We start from the raw sequence: 23470 nt of genomic DNA on the forward strand, positions 1-23470 counted from the left end.
GACAGGTGCACACTCTTTTCTGACAGAACAGCGGTTTGTAGGCGCTTGCGTTTTCAAGTGGATATTGTCTTCGTGGACGTTATAGACACCCTAAGTTCCAAAAACTAATCAAGGAGACATTTACTACATAAACCAAAAGACGCGCTCTCTGTCAAGCTGTCGCCCGAACAAACCATTTGAAGACGTGCGTGCACAAGATAAACAGAAACACAGCCTTCACTCTCCCTGCGCTCGCGCGCCTGAGAAGTCTATTCGAAGTATCGAGTAACCTACTCTATGCTCAATGCGCGAGTTGCTTTCTTGCCTGCTTTCCTTTCTTGCTCAACTTCTCATAGCATTGTCAAAAAAAACAGGGGGTTGCCGGTGTTAGGGCTGTTGTTTTCTTCTATGGGTGTTAATTGTTTCTTTTAAGTGGTGACGCTGCGTTTAGTCTAACAACACTGAACATAGCAAACGCTGTCTGCAAACGTCTTGTGCCTTCCTATTTTTTGTGCTCCGCTTGATGTTACTGACCATGAAGAGTTTGTTGAGTGTGGCGCTTGACTGTTATCCTCCTTATCTGAAGACGTGGTTGTGTGAATGTTTAGGAACTCGCCTGGCGCACATGGCACGCAAGGATGGAATAGTCCATTTAACGTGAAAGAGAGGGTGTGCACGGAATCTATATTTTTTTGTAATGTATTGTGTTGTTCTTGTTTCCAGTTTAAACATATAAAATTCATTATTTATGAAAATCACCATTAATCTGTGAATTACTGTCCAAAGGGGCCCAATTACCAGCTATAGGCCCATGTGAAATTTGCAAAGGGGACAGAGGGGGCCCCTACAGCTGGAGACTAAGCTGGGGGCCTAAGGCGGTTGCCTAGCAATGCCTCAATGCAAGAACCGCGCCTGCGTCTAGATGTCTAGAAGACAACCCATTTGCAATTCTCTATTTTTCCTTATTGTCAAGGTCTGTTATGAGACTGTGAGTATAAGATTTAACTATCTGTGAATGCTTTGGAGCGATATGACCCACTGGCGTTTTCGTGTTCGTAAATCACGCATGGCCACAAATAGGCGCATTTATGGTTTCATTTGTAAGGACCTCATGGCAGGCCAAAAGTTTGCTGCCCGCGGACGCAGTTGGCCCGCGGGCCGTTGTTTGGAGACCAGTGCTGTACTGGATGTGTGTATAATTGCTTCAGCAATAAGCCACTAGAGGCTGGATTTGTATTTGAATTATAACGGATAAGGAATGAAGATGCACGTGATGTGAGAACCTACATGGTCTGTTGACTTTGTGCTCAGCAGCTTCAGGACGGCAATGCCGTTGACGGTTGTGCCAATGTCAGGTAGGGTCTCCAAAAAGGTCTCCTCTGTGGCCTCGTCTTTCTCAGCGGGAGGGGTCTTTCTGAGGGCACTGGGGTAGTTTGGCATCCAACCACCATACTCGAACTGGACAGAGATGGGTGGGGGTAACAAAAAAGCAAAAAGTCAGTTAGGGACAAAATATTTCAAATAATTCAGTAATCAATAAATCAATCTATCTATCTATCTATCTATCTATCTATCTATCTATCTATCTATCTATCTATCTATCTATCTATCTATCTATCTATCTATCTATCTATCTATCTATCTATCTATCTATCTATCTCGTAAGTTTAAAAAAATGAAATAAGCTTTACATGGAAATTCGCCTTTCCAGTTACCATAGTAACTAACCTGTCCATTGTTGACAGCAGCGTGTTGGCCTGATGCTGTGAAGATCACCATGGTGACAAATTTGACAAGCTCTGCCAGTGTTTGGAAGGATGATGGGATATCTAGGGAGGAGAAAGAACACAGAAGGAATAACCACAGATACTCTTAGGAAGACCAGATATCCCACTCACGGTGTATTTCCGGTTGCCGAAACGAGGCAGGTTTGTATTAGTTCTATGGCAGATTTAGAGCTGTAGTGGCAGTTCCACCCTTGTCCACGTGGTGGCCCGGAGACCAGAATGAATGGAGTCCTATGGAGCAAAACCCCTCATTGTGCCTTTATCTCAGTATATGATTTTTTCTTGTGTAATTCGGATGTTGCTTTCGAAAGACTATATATAGAAAATACCCACGGCTGAGTTTTAGATCTTTTGAGCCACGCATATGCTTAAAAAGTGATTTTTAAGTGTCTAGCTCCATTGGGTCCCATTCATTCTGGTCTCCGAAACCATAGAACTAATACAAACTAATACAAACAACTGGGCTTAATAGCGAGTGGCTAGGCTGTTCTTAGAAGGGCTGTGGAATAACTTTTTGTGAGGATGAAGTTTGATCCATGCTAAGAATGTCTACCCATTACCACTGATGGGGAAAATGGATTCATAAATTACATTCCAAGAACACAAAATGTCATGTTCCAAATGACTTGGTCTCACCTGTCCAATTCAAACAGTTGTATTGGTCACCTTGGACAGGTAAAATAATGTCATTTGGAATATATGGCATGTAGATAATGTCCAATTGATCAACTTTGCCCATCAATTGCTACGTTTACATGAGATATTTAATTCAGAATCAACTCACTTTAATTCTGAATGAAGCTTAATTCCGCTTTGAAAACATCATGTAAACACTTCACAATTCGCAAGTAAATGAAAGGTCAAAGTGAACTTGGCGGAACTATTTTAATTCCGAATTATTACACAGTTTTTCTCAATTGGTTTTGTACATTTCTCACAACAGAATAATGATTCTCAAAAGTCTTTGTTCAATTGTGACTTCCTGGTGTTACCTGTGCACATGGTCAAATCAGTTTCTCATTGTTTTCGGCATATGCTCTCGTCCACCATGCAATGGCTGTGTACAATTCTCAGTAATTTTGTACATTATCAATTGCTTTTTCATATCACTCAAAAAGCTTTTTCACTGAATGCATGAAACTATCTCACCCCCCAAAACATTTAGGCCCTATGTCATAGTTTAAAGTGGTAGTTCGCTATTTTAGACATTAAGCCTTGTTTGTGTGACTTCTGGGGTGAAGTAGAGATGTTCTCATCACAATTTTGACATTTGGTGCTGAACGGAGCATTTGGGTATTCAAGACTGCATTCCCCCCACCTTTACATTGACTCCAATGAAGCACTCAAGCAATCGATCATAAAATGGCATTAAACTTTCGTTTGCAGAGACATGAAACCAAGTGGTCAGAGGCGGGCAGCGATACGTTGGCTCGAAAATCACTGCGAAATACGCTTCCAGAGAAGATATATTCATTATTGTCCGTCTTCATTGATTGTATTGGTTTGACTAGTATTACTCCGCGCGGGGGTGCGTTTGTTTACGTTACTATCTATGGTTTGTATGCAAGCTGTAGTTTTTGTAGCCAGTCCCGCTCAAAGATAGCCGTTCTACCTCGCTCCTTGATGTCTACATAAACAACACACTATCGCTACCTACTGGCTGGATGTCTACTGCTATTCAACGGCGTCTGGGGAAAAATAGGTCCGCCAAATGCTAAACAACAGTTAGAAGGCATATTTCGCTGCAATTTTCGGGTCAATTTATCGCTGTCTACCACTGACCACACGGTGAGTTCCATGTCTTCTCAAACAAAAGTTTAATGCCATTTTATAATCGATTGCTTGAGTGCTTCATTGGAGTCAATGTAAAGGTGGGGGGGCTGCAGTCTTGGATACCCAAATGCTCCGTTCAGCACCAAATGTCAAAATTGTGATGAGAACATCTCTACTTCACCCCAGAAGTCACACAAATAGGGCTTAATGTCTAAAATAGCGAACAACCACTTTAAGTCTTGACATGTAAAATGATTTACCAAGCTGTCATAATGTGATAAGCACTGTATAATTTCCATTGGATTTTTGTCTATAAATGTGATCTGAATTGGTAAATTGCTTATAGGTAAATATTGACTCTTTCTAATCAAAGGCAATAGAAGGGATAGAGATAACAGGCATGCAATACAACAATAGGCACTGTACTGCATTATATTACTCTATGCCTCATGTGCCCTTTATACAGTATTTCTCATTTGGTTTTGTACATTTCTCACAACAGAATAATCATTCTCAGAACTTCTTGTTCAATTGTGACTTCCTGACCCTCTATGCCTCATGTGCCCTTTATAATTACGCTCCACGCAAAATTACAATATTTCTCTAGAATTTCACAAGACAGTAAATGCACTTTATACAGTATCAGTGTATTGTTTCAAATTTATTTTGCTTTACAGTTCTAGATTTTTTCTTCACGTGGGCTTGCAAGACAAGTAAAAAGGGATGGTAGAGGGCACATTTTGACACCTCAACCAGAGTTAGCTATTTTTCCTATTTTGCAGCTAGAAAACCTGTCAATAAATAGTCATAGTCTAAATGTATATCTAGGACAATCTTATCTGATCAATGCAATATAAAGTCGAATTTACAACTATGCTATTGTATTGTTTTAAAAGCCCTTCTAGGGACGGGCATTGGAAATTAGCTTTTGGCTATAATAATAGCTTAATGCTATGATGCTTGCTGTTTGGTTGCAAACTACATGTTATGTATCTGTCCCTATCAAATAAACTAAACTAAAAACATTTCCCATCCAATCTAAACAACATTTTGCTTCGGAAAAGATCCTTAAGAGTGTACTATTCCATTGACAACATGACACATCGATTTGACTAGCTTGTCCATACACGGACCACACTATGACACAATGAGTAACCATTCTGCTGGCACTGATACGTTCATTGACACAAATACTTGGTTTTGAAAGACAAACTAAGGGTGTTGAGCAAGAGACTTGGTTTTGCAGGTCATCCATCCAGCCATTTGTTAAAGCTGTTTTGAGAATGAATATTATTTTTTGCAAATTGCGAGAAAGATTTGAGAAATGTACAAAACCAATTGAGAAATACTGTATATAATAAAACCGCATTGTCAACGTAGCAAATGTTCAATGTGCTTATTACTGCTTTTCTTTCTAAGTGTGCCATCCAAACTTCTACATTGATGGACCTAATGCAAATGACTATATTGCGCCATTGGAATTATGGCAAATGTCAAACACCTACATGAAAATATCAACAACCTATGTGACATTTTTCACTGGGAAACTCTTAGATTTTCTGATACACATATAGCCAGGATTACCTGTAAATTTGATATTTTCAACACGGCGGAGTGAAAATGTAGTTATTTTCTCTCAAAAACTATGCTTTACCTTTATTTACTACGATTTTGTGAATGACATCTTAGCATTGCAAAGTGAATAACAAAGAGGTCATATGTTTGACAATTTCAAACATGCACACTAGCGACACAGTTTGTATTTTCTCTACAGTAATTTGTAAGAGGTCAGGATGTACTCTGGCTCCAATGTCTTTGACAAAACTATCACAACAAAAACACTTCAACATAATCCCTAATAATTTCCACTCTTAAAGTGGAATGCATTATCCAGCCTCAGGTTAGCTCATGGTTACCCGTCATAACACTGATACATGAGGTAATACGCAATGTTGTGCTTTTGGTTGCTTCTGCATTGTGATTCTTCTTCTTCTGCCTCTTTGTGCAGATGGGCCTGCTGGTGTATTGATATGTCATTACTGAGAGCCTTAAATAACACAAGACTTGCTCATTGCAGATTTTGTGACAGTAGGGCTATACTGCCCTACAATTTCAGAACGCAGTATAATTCAAAATGCCAAACTGAGAAAAAAGGCTTTAAAGTTTCCTTTCTGTCCACGCGACTGTGTTGGAGGTAAAGTGGTGATGACACTTCCATATAATACTTTTTTATGGTGAAAATTTATACACAAGAAAAAAGCAAAAAAAACAACATTCTCATTACTTTTTAGCTGAAAAATCAGCTCTGTTGTGGTATTACTGTCTACACCAAAACCACGGTGTCAATGGAGAAGTGCAGTATAATTTGGATTATACTGCGTTCCTGGCTAGTACCACGTAACCTCCTAAAACCAAAAAGCGCAGTATAATCAGTTTTTTGCATTTTTTTCCGAAACGGGACCAAGTTGGGCCAAAAAATTTTAACACAAGAAAAAGAAGGTATTTTAAAGCCAATTTCCGGTCTAAACCCATTTTCGACCATTTTCAAGATACTGCGTTCTGATATTGTAGGGCAGTATAGCATAGGGTAGGAGGAAAGGTGTTGAACTCCTATTCTGAAGACAAAAAAAACTCTGAAACAGGTTTCTCTATCTTCTAGCTGACAGTTCTCGGCATTGCTCACCAGTCTGTCAATCAGCCTCCAGGCTGACAACAGCTCAAAGAGCCCATGTGTCATTGACTTTTAAGTGGAATCCACACATCATGCTGAGTGACTTTCATGATCTGATAACTCTCTGTCTCTCTGCCTACGGTGTGAGTTGATGTATGTATACATGCAGGGTGCGATTTGTCAAAAAAACAGAGGGGGGATGTTTTTTTTTTCATGAAACGTGACATGGGGTGTTGACTATTTTTTTTCAACACGGACACGTCTTCATTGAGAGGTTTTTTGTAGCCTAATGCAATTGGACATCTCTTGCGCAAAAATGTTACACTGAAATCGCCAAGGGGAATATCTGTATTTTGTGCGCCAAAGACACTTCAGTCACTCAAAATCCCAAGCGCACTACCCTAGAAATACCCTCCGAGTGTAGGCAGAGGTGGCTAGGCCTACTTCAACGTGTCGTCCTTATGCATTGCAACTTTGTACAAACTTTTACAAATTCATTGCATGTTCATGCGCTACTCCACCCATTCCGTCTGCTTTGACAGTAGCCTAGATTTACGATCAAGGCCCAACGGTTATAGCTAGCGTGCAGACAGAAATACGGTGCACTTACAGTCCTTTTATGCTCCATTTTCAAGCATCTCCCTTCCTAAAGCAGAACGGACTACTGGACCCAAAACAATCTGGTTTCAGAAGTGGACACTCAACTGAAACTGTGTTACTCTCAGTGACTGAAGCTCTAAGGACTGCAAGATCGGAAGGACTATCCTCTCCTCATCCTACTAGACCCATCTGCAGCCTTTGACACAGTCAACAACAAGATACTCCTCAGGATACTCACAACCATGGGAAATAACTGGTGTCCACTCATGGTTTAACTTGTACCTCTCTGAACACTCCTTTGTGTGTCATGGCAAAGAAAACGGTCTTGAACTCACACCCTCACTACAGGCGTACCCTAAGTAGGATCACTGCTGGGTCCCCTTCTGTTTGCAATATACACCTCCTCCCTGGGAAGTGTCATTCAAACACATGGGTTCTCCTACCACTGCTATGCTGATGACACCCAGATGTACCTGTCGTTCCGTCCAGAGGACACCACGGTTTCAGAATGCATCTCTGCCTGCCTCACCCATTTGTCAACATGGATGAAGGACCACCACCTACAGCTGAACCTGGCCAAGACAGAACTCCTGGTTATCCCAGCTAAAGAGTCGCTCAGTCACAACATCAACCTCAAGATAGGCTCCATCATCGTGACCCCAAACAAAGTCGCCAAAAACCTTGGCGTCATGATTGAGCTGTCATGCTCCAACTACATCAACTCAGTCACCCGGACCTGTCGATTCCAGATGTCCAACGTACGGAATATTAGACCTGTGGTGACACAATATTCTACACAACGACTGGTGCAGGCCACTGTCCTGTCCCGCGTTGACTACTGCAACTCACTCATGACAGGTCTACCTGCTTGTGCACTAACACCTCTGCAGATGATCCAGAATGCGGCGGCACGGTTGATATTCAATCAACCCAAAAGGACCCTTGTTACTCCTCTATTTATTGAGTTGCACTGGTTACCGATCGCCGCCCGGATCAAGCACAAGGCATTGACCCTTGCCTACAAAATCATCACAGGAACGGCCCCAGCTTATCTGACGGACCTAGTAACGCCTTATGTTACTGGAAGAGAACTGCGCTCATCCAGCACAAGCCGTCTGGCTCTACCATCCAGTCGCTCTAGGTACTCCCAGTCAAGATTGTTCTCCGTTGTGGTACCCAAGTGGTGGAACGGTCTCCCAGAGGCAGCAAGACTAAGCACATCTCTTGCAGCCTTCAAGAAACAACTAAAGACCTTCCTCTTTCGAGAGTATCTACTAGACTAATGCTTGAGCTGGCCTTGCCCAAGGGCAGACTCCTAACATGATGTTTAGTTTAGTTTGTGTGTGTGTGTTTGTGTACTCATTATTTTCTCTCTCTCTCTCTCTCTCTCTCTCTCTCTCTCTCTCTCTCTCTATATATATATATATATATAAAAACCTAACCACTTTTGCAACTGCACTTGTTGTTCTGTATATCTCCTTTGCACTTTGTATTTGCTAGTGATGTTGGCTTGATTATGTCCTCTTTTGAAAGTCGCTTTGGTTATAAAGCGTCTGCCAAATGCAATGTAATAATCTGCCTTCTTAAAGCAGCGTATAACCTACAACTAAAGAGAAGAGCAGTGTTTAGCTAGCCTGGTGAACCAGCGCCACCCGCTGGATGGCAAAATGTTTTGTCTACGGGTGGGTCTGGCCTCGCATAATGATTCAATGAAGCCAGAATGCCATGAATCTGGCAAACCAATTACAACGCAAAGATGTGTTTTGAATCAAAGCGGGCAGGGTTTTGAGGGAAGGTTGTTCTCATCAACAATCTTCGGATGTATTATGCATCGAGGCCAGACTCAATTAGACATCCACATTTAGTCTGGTTTATCAGGCTAGTGTTTAGCCTAATATTCGGTTCGGTTCACCCTGATTGCCAGGACGCACTGCACAGACTTTTGGTTTCATATAGTCCACATGACAGTTTATTCCTACCTTTTGCGGTCTTTTATTTGATTGTTGTGAAGTAATCAAACATTTCTGCTCCGCTTTAAAGCACCACCCTTCCTAGAGCACCTGTTTTTTTTGCCATTGCGTTCTGCATCCAATACGGCACCTCATCAATTAGTGAGAGGGCACAACGTGCATCTCCACTTTTACAAACAAACCCTGAGGAAAGTGATCTGGACAGGACGCCTCTCGCAACATCTGCCTATTGTCGATGCGTCTTTTTGCATTGCCACTCATGAACAGTTGGGAGTTGGAAGCAAAAGTATTTCAAACCAAATGTCTTTTTTGTTTGCTTCGTTTGCTCCCACACTGACGCTGCTCTTACGCAATGCAATTCATACCCTTTTTGCGCGCCTGTTTGTAGGCACTAGCCTACTAGTTGGAGGGTCTGTTGTTTTTTATTTGATGGTTCACCAAAAAAGGACGAAATGCTGCTTTGGCGTTTCATTTTCGCAGGTCGTTTGCATTAGCGATAGGTTACTAATTCCCGTACAGAACGCAACTTTGTTGAATGTTTGCTGGGGAGTCTGGGACCTTCGAGAACAAAGTTTCCACCACATCGGGCAATTTTGAAAGTGAGTGCAGAGTGCAGAAAACGGTCACAACTCGCCTGTCATGTCAATATTTTTGTTAGTTTATTTTGATAGCCAGGATATTTTTCCAGCAGAGATAAAAACCAGAGGGGGGGACAATCGCCCCTATCCCCCCCGGCAAATCGCACCGTGTACACATGGTACATACTGTACCTGAATTGATGTTTCCTAGGAAGCCTTTGTTGTGTATCTCTCTGACCCAGTCACGCAGCTCCGTGTCCTTTTGCACATGCTCATCGGACTGGTAGTAATATTGCAAGAATCCATCCACGTACCTGCATGACAAATACAATAACATACTCACATTCTCACATCCTACTTAGAAACACAGGTATGTGGTAAGCAGGTGTCAGAGACACACAATAATAATTATTGTGAAGACAATTATATAGTTTCATATGAAATCTGATTATAAAACGATTAAAAAACAAAGAGCTTATACAGTTTTTTTGGTAAAGCAACTGAAAATGACATGGACAATAGAAAAGCTTTGTCATTTCAGAGGATCTCATCAAGGTGATATGTGTTTGTTTTTAAGGTGAAAGGGAGGGATGCTAACGTTGTATGCTAAGAACTGGTAGCTTTAATCCGTTTCACTACCACAGACAAACATTAAAAAGCCCTAACTCCCAATGTACTTGTTGATGATGCTCCACAGTTTGAGTCCGTCATCTCTGTAGTAGTAATTGGGAACCGTCTCCAGGCCTCTCTCTGCAATGTTGTCAGGCAGGCAGAGGGAGCTGTAGGTCAGGGAGGCTGTGGCACGCTTCAGCACCTCGGTCAAGGACTGACCTCCTACTCCGGCATACTGCAAGTGACACAATTGAAGAGAGGCAACACATCTACCGTACGAGAAGCAGATATTCTTGCAGACAATATAGTGGCAAACATTTAGGAGTGACACAATTGAAGCAACGCCTCTACAAGAAGCTAATGTTTTTTAGATAACAATTAGCAGCAAAGATCGAGGAGTGACACAACTGTAGTCAGGCAATACTTCTAAAAGAAGCAAATGTTCTTTTCAGATAACAATTAGCGGCTAACATCAAGGAGTCACACGTCAACTGCATTACACACTACGATCGATTCGAAACAGAAGGCAGTGACCCCCCTACATAAACAGGTCTCTGATCAGACAGGTGAAGTTAGCTGATGAGGATGTCATTTCAAACGGCACTAACGAGTGCGCTGCCCTGCACATTTGATGTTACGGTGATTCTATGACAGTTATGTTCATCACGTTAGCGCTTAGCTTACGCATGCTATTTGAGCGGTGAATGACCACCAGATGGCGGAATTGTAAAATAGGCTATAAATAGATCTAGCGACAGCATATTTAGATGCTACAATGTTGATTCATCCCTTCGATTCTCAATATCTATGTACATACACGTCAGAAAGAGCCTTGAGGTAATAGCTTGTTGAGAGGGAGTTGGGGTATAAGGCAGCTCCAAGTCAGCATCTGATGTTGCCCTCAAATATCCCCATTACGCCCACAATTGAAGTGAACTGTCAAGGGAGGAAATAAAGCACCTTTTCATTTCAAATTACACTTGGTGACTCGATGTCCAGTAAGCTCACTGAAAGGACAGCTGCCTTTCCCGTTTCGAATCAACCCTACATGTAATGGTGGCGAGCGAGTGGTTGATAAAGCCACGCCTCTTAACCCATTTAAGCCTGATGCTGCATACGCTGCATTGACCTGGGTGCCTGAAGCTAAATAGACGCTACATTCACGCTAGGGACATATAGCAGGCGAAACGAGTGAGGCAAAGAGAGGCAAAAATCAGTGTTCCATTCTGACAGCTCAACCGTCATCAGGTCGTTGCAGTGAATCAAACAGAATGAAACATTAATTTTGTCGATTTGATTGGCCTCCGCAGGCTAAATTAGCTCCTCATTTTCATAATATTAAAATTGGTTTAATAATTTCACTTCGATTCTGTTCCCTACCGTCATGCTCTTCAGCTTTAAATTTAGTCTTAGTCTTAGTCACAATGACGAAAACCAATTTTAGTCTTAGTCAAATTTAGTCATTGCCTTCACAATTTAGTCTTAGTCTTAGTCTAAATGACGAAAATTAATTTTAGTCATTTTAGTCAACATTTCACATTTTCGTCATTTTAGTCAAATTAATACAAAAATTATTACTAGATAGCTTATTGCAGCAAATATTCACATTGTTACTGCTTATTTTCCACCAAAACCCAAATCAGTCCTGTAAAAGTAATTTCAACAAACACACTTTTCCAGGTGCAGGTTGCGCTCTCTCTCTCTCTCTCTCTCTCTCGCATTAGAAGCTGCTGCTTTTGAATTTGATCACGTAGGCTACAACCTCCTCTTCACCTGACCGTGTGACTCATAGCATGCAGATTGCAGGCAGTGGGAAGACCAGACATCTCAATGAAGTCCAAGAAGTTTCCCTGATATTTGAAAGTGGCTCCCCGATGCCCGAGAGTCAGATAAAATATTCCTGATTTTAGATTATGTAAGTTTGCTAATTTTTTTTCAATTGGCAATGCGGGACAGAGATAGATAATGGCTCGTGCGTCATTCCTGGAATACTTCAAATAGATTACACGCACTTCGTAGGACGCCCTGCAAAAGTCCTTGGGAAAAAGTAGGCAGTTCCCTACTAACAATTTTTAGTTCTATGAAGGTTCCTGGAACACAAGCCCTTGGTTCCAGTTTAGTTCTGGGTACGTCTCCAGAGAGTCATGTTTGGTTATTTTTCCATTCTCACTTGGTTGGCAGGAAAGTTTAATTTTCGTTCCTAGAATGTTATATGTGTAGTTCCCATTCCGTTCCCTTATTGTTCTCTCTCCCTCACTTTATTCCTGTTCATGTCATGTTTGTTCCCTTGCCGTTCCCATATGGTTCCCTTAACCTTGTTGGTTGCATATTTGGTTCCTTAGACATGCTCCTGATGTTCCCCCAACCTTGTTTATTATTGTGAATGTGTTTTGGTCCTGCCCCACTATCTCTCACCATATTTGAGGTACCCTGATCATGGTACTTAAGCACCTCCCATCCTCCACCATGACTGAAACACCCTGTGTCTGGCATCAGTTTGGCACACTGCTCTGTTAAAATAATGTGTTAACTTGCTGAAAACATGTATATGTTCATATTATACATATCAGTCTATGCTGTTCTGTACCATGATGTGAGAGAAATATTAGCTGAGTATGTATGAACACAATCTAATAGGGATTAATACCAATTTTTTCCTTAATGAAATTTAAAGCTAACCATACCATCTACATCAAGTGCACAATGGAGCAAGCAATGTAACATGTGCTGTTACTGACTAGCTCACAAAGCAAGGCACAAGATGTATCTAACAAATGCCATACGCCAAAAGCGCTGTTAGCTTGCTTGCAAAGCAGATAAACAAGCGCTATGCTGTGCCATGCTGACCAGACAGCAGGCAGGCAGGCAGGCAAATGACTAAAGCACTGACAGTCCAGGTTTATATACAGGCTCAAGAGTACCATGTGACCAGATTGATTAGGAGTTTTTCAGGTGCAAGCAATTGAGTCATGATATACCAGCCCTAGGTAATTAGGTTTGGCCAGGCGCTGATGGACAGATTGGTTGCAAGGGGCCTGCTTGTTACCGGCAAAGGTGTAACAAGTTCTCAAGTTATTTCTTTCACTCACCACATCTTTTTTGTGATGTTGTGTGCACAGCCAAACCTTAGATCAACCCAACCAAGTTGAGTTAAATGAATGAAATGGAATAAAAAAAAAAAAGATTGTGTACATGATTAAATCTGGAGGAAATACTGTTACTAATATGTAGACGTACATGATTTAATCGGGTGGACAATCATCATTGCTTATGCTCTGAACAACACAGTATAAACAAAGTTGGGGGAACATCAGGAGCACGTCTAGGGAACCAGACTTGACCAGACCTAATGTAACCATCAAGGTTATGGGAACCATATGGTAACGTGAGGGAACAAACTTGAAAAGCATTTAAGGTACGACGAGAGAACGGTGAGGGAATGGAATGGGAACCACACATATATCGTTCTGGGAACTTAAATTAAACTTTCCTGGCAACCCAGTGAGAACCGAAACAGAACCAAAAATGACGTATCCGAAACGTATCCAGAACCGAACCGGAACCAATGGCTGCTTGGTTTTTACTGTAACCAAAGGGAACGTTTCTAAGTGGTAGATTTTGGTTTGGTAATAACCCCAACCTTTAGAGAACCAAAAGTCAAACGTTCTCTTTACGTTCTGTGTTACTAGGGTTGTTCTATGCAGACTGCACGACAGAAAGGAAGGACATTGACAAACAATGTTTGAACACTAATGCTGTTTTGTTTGTCGGGATGTCGAGGGTCGATAAGCATCTCTAAGTTTAAGCAATGAGTTTTTAGAACTTGGGATGTCTGGGAGACGCTATTGTAATACACATCACATGGAAGGGAGGTCGACTGCCTTTTAGCTTTTCGTCTTTTAGCGTTGTCCTCGACGGGAACAAGTTTTCAATTCTCTGCACTTTAAACCCTGATCGTCCACACATTGATTCTTATCAAAACTACAGTAGCCGTGCCTCTGTTTGCTTAAACAAATTGTCCCCGGTAGCGCCCGCATCCCTTAAACGTCTCCCGGTGTGTCTGATCTAAATAAATGCATTAATCAGATCTTCATGATTTGCTTGCAAACTGCCTATTCATACGGTTAAACAACCAATATAGCAAACATTACAAAAGAACAGACAACGGACGTCGGCGTATGCGTAAGTGGAAAGGGGAAGAGAGGAAACTCGAGGTTTAAAATGACAACATCAGAGGAAGATTGGCGCGAGTGGCGGTAGCACTATTATCATGACTGCACAAACACACACGTTGTCGTTATGGACAAAAGGGTTGTTGAACATGAAGGGTTTATTTGCAAAACGGTGTATCTCCATTTTGTAGAATGTTGGGAAATTGACATGTTTGTATTGGGCATTCCATTGCATTGCATTGCAAAATGCATTTTTAGGTTGGAAAAGTATGTTCTCAAAATATTTGAATGGCAAGAATTCTCACATACAGTAGGTGATAGGACCTCTGAACAGTCATTTTCAATAATAAAATGCAAACGTCAAAAATGGTGGATACAACGTTTTGCAAATAAACTCTTCACATGTTTCAAAATTAACACTTGCCTCAACGTCGGCTATTTCTTTTTCTCTTTCTGGGAAACATTTTAGGGCCTAAACTCAACTGAACAGGACTCACTGAACTAGGCTGATTGAGCCGCGCCCGCGCCAGGCACTGCCTGAAGAGACAAACAGGGCAACAGCGCTTAATCTGAAGTTCAAGAAACAATAACAATTACAAATTCATTTTAAACAATTACATTTTTAATGTCCATTCGTCCATGGCTTGTAAATTTCATCTCGTCTTAGTCTCCTTAACGAAAATCAATTTTTATTTTCTGGAAGCTATTTTTTGTGCGTCATCGTCTCGTCATCGTCACAGGAAAAAGGGGTGTTGACGAAATATTTTCGGCATCGTCCTGGTTGACGAAATTAACACTGGAGCTGGATGAACATGTTCTAATGACAGGTGAGGGTCCTAGCTTTTAAATGCAACTTATTTCATGTTTTTATGCGCTTCGGAGGCTGAGTATAGAGGTATTTAGGTGTTTGAAAGCTGAGGGCACCTTTTCCCAAAAACGTGCTGAGGCATTCAGTAGACGTTTCATGCAGGTGCCACTCTCCCTTGTGTAGCTAAGCTTTATGGCACTACATATGTGGTGAGTGTGAGGTTATTGTGTACTTCTTGTGCTTACAATATTAAACAGGATCGGACCAGGCGAACATACCAACCTCTTTGGCAACTATGTTACAAACAGGTACTGTACACATGATAATGCTCACATGTGTGTGAGATATTGCTTGTGTTATTACTGTACCTTGTTAATGGCCCCATCTTTAGAGATCAACTTATTCCGGGCCATGATGTTGATCTGGAGTGTGTAACGGATATGAGGAAACAGGAGCTGGAGAAACACACACACACACACACACACACACACACACACACACACACACACACACACACACACACACACACACACACACACACACACACACACACACACACACACACACACACACACACACACAGAGTTTCATACCGTGATTAAATATAATTCCACTTCACTGGGGTAGAAAGTACTTGTATGTGGGTAGATGACAGGCAGAAAAAAACATTTTTTTTTACAAAACATTGTTTATGGGGGGGGGGGAGTATATGTCTACATAGTGCAGCAATTAATCTTTCAAAAAATCCAAGTGGTCACAATGTTGGTCTATTAATTGATAATTTATTTACGTTGATAAAGCAATTTTCTGAAAATATGTCCTTTGGTGTGACAAATGTGTCCTTTGGTTTTAAAGTCTTAATCTAATGAGAAATAATCATTTAAGGATTTTTTTCCCCATTAGAGGTGAGCTTATTATAAACCTTCGAGGAAATATAGGAATATCTTTCTTTTTAAATGTTCAAAATTGTCCGAATTTATACTAACATTTCAGAGATGATAATGTGTTCTTCCCTAATGCAATATTCAGTGTTTATCAAATTTATTGTTAAGCTCAATGAAATATTTGAGCGTTTTAAAAATGTCACACCGTAGGACATTTATGTCGCACTAAAGGACAGAAATGCAAAACTGAGCCAGAAACAAATGTATCAACATGATTATTTTGTCTTTCGATCATAATGTAGTGTAGTCAATATTGACCTACACTTTATGCTTATAAGTCTTTAAGTCATAGATTATCAGACTATCGTAACACTTAATGACAGCCATGTGGTCATTAAATTTAACCTGCAGAGCTCATAAGACTCATACTGAAGTGTGACGTTGGCATGACCATCACACCTCACCCTCTTTGTAGGTATGCTATGACTGTCACACCATTGAACCTGTAGTGTGTAGTGGCCAGTGCCTGTTTGGTATCTCAAGCTGGATAGCACATTTATGCTACATTGAGCTCTCCACAGCATACTTTATTAATCTATACTACTCTATACTCTCTCACTCATCTTTCCTTCACTGTTACCGTTGTATTTTATGGTTCCAAAGCACCATTAATGACATTTTATATCCTTTGACAGTATCTAGAATCAACAGCAAATATTCATCAACAATGCATCAAAGTATAAATTCCAATGGCCAATAAAGGAATAAGTAATTTGAATACACAATATTTATCTAGTCAAACAACAAAATAAACAAAAATGTACAACCAGTTGTTTTAAAACCTATTTCTCAGATATCTAGTCCTTTGGTGTGACCTGTTTGTCCTTTGGTGTGATACTTCAAAGTGTCACACCATAGGACTTTTACCATCCCACCATAGGACTTTTGAGCTTTTGAGTTAATTTAAAGCCATGTCGTTGCCAACTGAAATACAATTTCACCTTTAGTAAGATGCATTTTCATACATCTACATAAGAAAAAAATACGAAAAAATATACACTATTGTCAAAATGTATTTTATGGCTGTCACACCAAAGGACTACAAAACGAATACATCTTCTGGTAGCAAAACATAATTGATTGATTGAAGACCTTGCCATTGGCTTCTTAAGGGACTAAAGTCACAATTTATGTACCGCTGCAGTTTCAACAATAGATAATAATCCACAGGACATTGTTTTCTGTGACAAAGTTTCATAAGTACATACGGTCTCAAAAAAATAAGCATTGCCACTTGCTGAAATAGACACCTTGAAAAACATGCCAGGGTTGTTTAGACAAATGACTGATCTTTGATTATTTCTTTTAAAATGTTTTAATATGGAGAACCAGGCTTGTGACAGTCACACCATAGGACAAATGTGAGTGTTAAAAAAATACTGGATTTCAGAGTAATTTACAGTGAAATTTCATGGCTAATTACTGTGATATTCTGGTACACTATGCTACTGTAATGATCACATTACACACAGCAAATTACTGTATCACTTGCCATTTCTCACCTAACTTGCACATTACAGTATTTCACTGTGATCTTCAAATATTACCAGCATGTCAAAGTGATGAACTAGGAAACATCACAGTAAACTACTGTATGGGTGGAGTATCTATTGAATTATTAGTGCTTCGGGGCACAACTTCAGTCATACACAGTTTGGACTCTTCATTACAATCACACCTATCATTGACATTTTCAGCAAATTATTTAATTTTTAATGTCTTGTGGTAAACATGTATACTCATCCCTAGTAGTCTACTTTTTCCCACTCTCTATTATGGATCAGAAGAATGATCTTAAATATACTGGGAGATATACGTGACCATCTTCATGACGGTAGGAATATGGTCATTTTTCTTGTGTACCACTTTAAATAGTAAAACCTCTACAATAAAAGCAGAATATAACAAGGGATAATATTTTGAAGCAAACTTAAGATATTCCTTCTAGATATCTCCATAAGTGCATTGCATGATGGGACACGATCTGAAGACAGCCCGTATGTCCTAAGCCCCTCCCCCTCAGGTTGTACATATTGACATGAGAAAGTGAGAAAAATGGAGATGGCCAAACAGGGGAAGGCATGTATCAAACAAGAAGTTAATGACTAAAAAGTTTGCTTTAAATGTCCATAAAGTGTCTGAAGGCTCAGGTTGTGCTATTTGGCAGCCTTGGCCTAATGGTTAGGTTGGTGGTCTTAAGTTCAGACAGTTGCAGGTTCAAATCCCTCCTAAACCCTCCATTGCCCTAGGGACAAAATACAATGTTGTGTATCTGTAAATCACTTTAGGTAAAGGCGTCAGCCTTCAACCCAACGGACATGCCTTCCCATTTAACTTTCGCCAACTTCAAGTGTGTAACAATATCATACTGTGAACTCACAATGAGTTACTGGCTACTAATTGCATTCATTTCACAGTAACATACTGTGACATCCTGCCACAATTTGTTACTGTGAAATTCAAAGACACTTTTCGTCATATCACAGTTAACTACTGTAAAGGCGTCAGCCTTCAACCCAACTGACATGCCTTCCCATTGAACTTTCGCCCACTTCAAGTGTGTAACAATATCTTACTGTGAACTCACAATGAGTTACTGGCTACTAATTGCATTCATTTCACAGCAACATACTGTGACATTCTGCCACAATTTGTTACTGTGAAATCCAAAGAGACTTTTCGTCATATCACAGTTAACTACTGTGCTGTTATAGCAGGTGTTTCGTGGCTGTAGGCCATGATTGGGTGCACTATGTGGCAGCCTTGGCCTAATGGTTAGGGAGGTGGACTTAAGATCAGAGAGTTGCAGGTTCTAATCCCTCCTAACCCTGCATTACCCTAGGGACAGTAACCAATATTGCATATCTGTATGTCACTTTGGGTTGCTCCTGGTCATGATTGATTGTAATTACTAATTGTCAGGCCTAATTAGAAGAAGGTCTATGATAGGAAATGTTGCTGGTTCTACTTCCAATAAATTAAGTTGCAACCAATGTGCTACACAAACACTTTCTTAAGTTGGCACCTGCTAATGCCTTTGTCATTGAACTTTCGCCCACTTCAAGTGTGTAACAATATCTTACTGTGAACTCACAGGGAATTACTGGCTACTAATTGCATTCATTTCACAGTAACATACTGTGAATTCGTCATATCACAGTTAACTACTGTAAAGGCGTCAGCCTTCAACCCAACTGGCATGCTTTCCCATTGAACGTCTGCCCTCTTCAACTGTGTAACAATATCTTACTGTGAGTTCACTAGAAAATACTGTGAACTCACAATTAGCAACTGGCTAATAATTGCATTAATTTCACAGTAACATACTGTGACATCCTGCCACAATTTGTAACTGTGAAATTCAAAGTGACTTTACGTCATATCATAGTTAACTACTGTGCTGTTACAACAGGTTTTTCCTGGCTCCAGGCCATGATTGATTCGGCGTGCTATGTGGCAGTATTGGCCTAATGGTTAAGGAGGATGACTTCAGTTCAGAGAGTTGCTGGTTCTAACCCTACATTACCCTAGGGACAGTAACCAATGTTGCATATGTCACTTTGGGTAGTGACATCGTGGCTCCAGGCCATGATTGATTGTAATTACTCATTCTCAGGCCTAATTAGAAGAAGGTGTATGATAGGAAATGTTGCTGGCTCTACTGCCAATAAATTAAGTTGCAAGCAATGTGCTACACTTTTTGAGTTGGCACCTGCTAATGCGTTTGTCTTGGATGTGCACGCCCAAACTCCAGCATCCAATTTTAAATCAGAATATTGCCACCTAGTAAACAAAATTAGGCTATCTTGTGAAGTGCCATTGCACAATTGAAAGTCAAAATGCTGTATGACATGATTGACATTGCCTACCATCAACCAGGAACAATGGTAGTGCCCAATCAATCTGTCAATTAGTGCCTGACCTCACTTGAGTACAAAGGACTTTCACAGCATCATTGAATTACTGCCTGCACCTGACAAAAGCCTGATTACTCAGGTCACATGGTTCACTTTCACCTGTATATACAGTTCTAGGCCACTTTATTAGAATAGCATGAAAAAGTTGATTTACTTCCATAATTCCATCAGTAATGTTAAACTGTCATGTATTATAGATTCATGGTCCAGTTTGGGCTATGAATCTATAATCCATGACAGTTTGACTATCATTGATGGAATTATGGAAATAAATACACTTTTTCACACTATTCTAATAAAGTGGCCTGGAGCTGTAAACTCAGACTGCCACAATGCTTGAGTTGCTTGCCTAAATGGCACATCACAGTGCTGGTTCGCTGGCTCTCTGTCCGGCTTTTTGGTTAGTGAGCTAACTGACCGACCAACTGATTGTTTGTTGGCCAGCTGTTTGGCTGGCCAACTGACTCTTTTTGGTTGACTGGCTGACTGGTTTGTTACCTGGCTAGCCATACTTCTGACTTGTTTGTTGGTTAGTTGGCTGACTAATTGAGTGTTTGTTGGTTAGCCGGCTGTTTGGCTGGCTAGCTGACAACTGACTCTTTTGGTTGGCTGGATGACTGGATTGTTGGCTGGCTAGCTATTTGGTTACTAGTGAGTATTATGGTAGCAGGTTTGCTGTGTTGCTTACTTGATTAGGAAATCTCAGCTTTGTTTAATTATGCTTAAGCAGAATATTCTATGCGCTCTGGCTGGTTAAAGAAATACCACACAGGAAACTACAAATATCAAATGGTTCCAATATTGCACATAATGCAGATACTTGAGTTTCTCTGTGGTTAAGGATAGTGCTATCTGTCAACTCAAGAGAGCAGTGTGATTGAGTGGTTCCATGCCACAGTTGTCTCGGTCATGGTGGGGAATGGTAGGTGCCACAATAACATGGTAACTACCTCTGTTGTGGTGATTAATGGAGGGGCGGGATCATGGTAGTGTGGGTAGGGTGACAGTAACTTACTGTGGTGTGGCCACAGTAAACTACTGTGAGGAGATCACAGTAAACTGTGAGGATGGCCACAGTAAACTACTGTGAAATGAATGCAATTATTAGCCAGTAAGTTGCTGTGACATCACAGGAATATTTTTTACTGTGTGGATATGAGGGAGGAAGGCTTAGCATAGCGTTGCTAGACTATTACCAAAGAAAATGGAATATTGTACAAGATCGACCACTAGCTGGTGGCCAGGAGTGGCACTGCAGCTATGTTATCACAGCCAAGTAAATAATGAATGGGTGCCAATGGGGCTGTGCGCTTCTCATAGAACTATCTGCCCGTGTGATTTTTTCCCTGGAAACAATGGAGTCGCGTTCGATAGATATGAGTAAGTGAAAGCATTTGCCGACACGTTTGCATCTTGTCAAGTGTTAGATTCATGAAAATGACCCTTATTTCAACTATAGCAATGACATAACACGTGACAATCGACTTTACGGCACTACGCCATTTGTTTTGTAGTTTTAAGTTTGACTTCAGATGTCGATGTGTTTAAAGTTATGTTAGGATTGTTGCGGACACCTGTTATTTATTGCATTTAAGGTGGTGGAAAAGCGGCATGTGCACATGGGGTAAAGGAAATGACTGCGCTCATCCTTAAGAATTTGGGCACCTTCAATTAACATGTTGGACGGTGGTGGGGGGTTTTGAGGTGTGTGACCGTAGATGTCTCTGCTAGGATCAGTCAGAGTACGTCTCTCGTCAGCTCTGGTCGTGAATAGTCGCAGAGATTCCTCAGCCAGCAGGTATTAGCCGAATGCTAGCGTGTTGCAGGACAAAACTAACACGTCTTTGGGAGAACAAAGCCATGTCAGGAACCTTTAACTTCACTTCTAATACAACTTCCATGATAAGGTACAGAATGTGCACACATCTTTACAAACCAGAGAACAGAACCGTCACAAATCCCTGCTGAGCCATTTAGCCCAATAGGCTCCCATTCATCTTTTACTTGGCTGCGTTCGCCAACGGGGCTATAATGGGAGCCAATAAGAGATGCCTATCTGATAGCTTAGAGAATTTCTGCTATTACAGGCCAGTTGCGAAAAAAGCCACAGAAGAGTCAAAGATTGACAGATAGAAACGGGATGCAAGCATTCCGACATTGCAATTGGCTGTGGTGGCTGTGGACAACCCATGTCACATCTCATTACCATGCAGTTCACTCAAGTTCAACTTCACACTGTTGGCCTATGTCTCCTGGGATGTGTTTGTCACTTGTTTGCTGATCAAAAAGTCATTTTCTTCTGACATTTTGTTGCTTTAGTCACATTATGCATGTGCAGTAGCACAACACTTGCACACTGTACACCACCTCAATTGTCACCAATACCTTGTAGAGTGGATGAGGTGGAGGCAAGTTCCTCAGGGTTGCCACGGCGAACACCTCTGACAGCAGGTGAGTTCTTAAAAAATGAAAGTCGACCTCGTGAACGCCGAACTCTGCATTCCGCACAAAGGTCTTGGCAAGCTTCCAGTCCCACTCAGAGTCAGAGGGAAGAAAGATGGGGTTTTCTTCTCCAGGCTCCTGTTTCAACTGCATGAAAATAAAAACATAAATACTGTATGAACAGTATCATTTTCTACTGCATACACTGCAAGATTGTATCATTATTTTTTTGTAAATAAAATGAGATGTGTTTACCTGAATAGCGATGGGAAACAGTTTGCCATTGGGGTTGCTGTAGAGCAGGACCAGAGGAGCCGCAAGATACTGCAAATTTCCATGGATATGATTTCCCAGAAGACCGTCCAACATCTTGTAGTCAGCCAGGAAGATGTTTCCACTCTGGCATAGATGAAGATGGAGGATAGGAAATTATACCATATGGTCATTTAAAAAAACCCACACAATCCTGAACAAGCCTTTGCAAGAGTTACTGATAGTTGACAACCTTCATCTCCTGCTTCAAGGTGCTTCCGCCCATGGAATCCTTCACCATCTCCTCGGTGACAGGGAAGTTCTCTGGCAGTTTGGTGCAGCGCTGGATCATCATGGGGTTGAGCCCACTCAGGTACTGGTAGCCAAAGAACTCGTCCTTGTCCCAATGCTCACGCACATACTCTACAAAAAGCAAGTGATGCCAAGATTACACAGAGCAGTAAGCCACAGTAATACAGAAATAGCATCGTTTCCATCTTTGCTGGGGTATGCTGAAAATTTTGACTAATGAATACATTCAGTGTTTGTTTCACTTACAGAGACATAGTAATCCACAGTAATTGATCTCTTGTTTTATGTGATGAATTGTATAACACAGATTTAAAATATATTTGATCACTCATGAAACTATTGGTAATACATTGATTTAGGTGAAGATCCTCGTGCTGCTTATGTAGCATGTAGGACGGAAGGCAGAGTAGTTCTGTCATTCATTTTCCCTTTTAGATGTTTATCTTCCAACCCCCTCCTGTGCATGCGTTGGCCTTAGCGCAAACGTGATTGGTTCATAATTAGGTGCTGGCATCTATATGGACACCTGGGGTCCTTAGGCAGGGAGCATTCCTCCGGTGTTAGCTGGGAGCTGTGTGGCTGGCGGCGTTTGGTTGGTGTTTGTTTCACACTAAGGGGGAAATAGCCGGGAGCCTCTTTCCTTGTGCTCGTGG

At 41.0% G+C, this 23470-nt stretch overlaps 1 protein-coding gene across 1 annotated transcript in view; it reads right to left on the reverse strand.

Moving 5' to 3' along the window:
• Positions 1 to 23240, reverse strand: part of LOC134464714 (hydroperoxide isomerase ALOXE3-like) — a 35265-nt gene extending 12025 nt beyond the window's left edge. Inside the window, exons 1-9 of the mRNA XM_063218068.1 lie at positions 23214 to 23240; positions 22759 to 22926; positions 22509 to 22652; positions 22197 to 22400; positions 15319 to 15405; positions 10036 to 10205; positions 9551 to 9672; positions 1708 to 1808; positions 1267 to 1437 (exon numbers count right to left, since the gene is read on the reverse strand). Of these exons, the coding sequence (XP_063074138.1) occupies positions 1267 to 1437; positions 1708 to 1808; positions 9551 to 9672; positions 10036 to 10205; positions 15319 to 15405; positions 22197 to 22400; positions 22509 to 22652; positions 22759 to 22926; positions 23214 to 23240 (1194 nt within the window). The remainder of the gene's footprint in view (positions 1 to 1266; positions 1438 to 1707; positions 1809 to 9550; positions 9673 to 10035; positions 10206 to 15318; positions 15406 to 22196; positions 22401 to 22508; positions 22653 to 22758; positions 22927 to 23213) is intronic.
• Positions 23241 to 23470: the final 230 nt, after the last annotated feature.

The sequence above is a fragment of the Engraulis encrasicolus genome, chromosome 15 (assembly GCF_034702125.1).
Source record: "Engraulis encrasicolus isolate BLACKSEA-1 chromosome 15, IST_EnEncr_1.0, whole genome shotgun sequence".
NCBI lineage: Eukaryota > Metazoa > Chordata > Actinopteri > Clupeiformes > Engraulidae > Engraulis > Engraulis encrasicolus.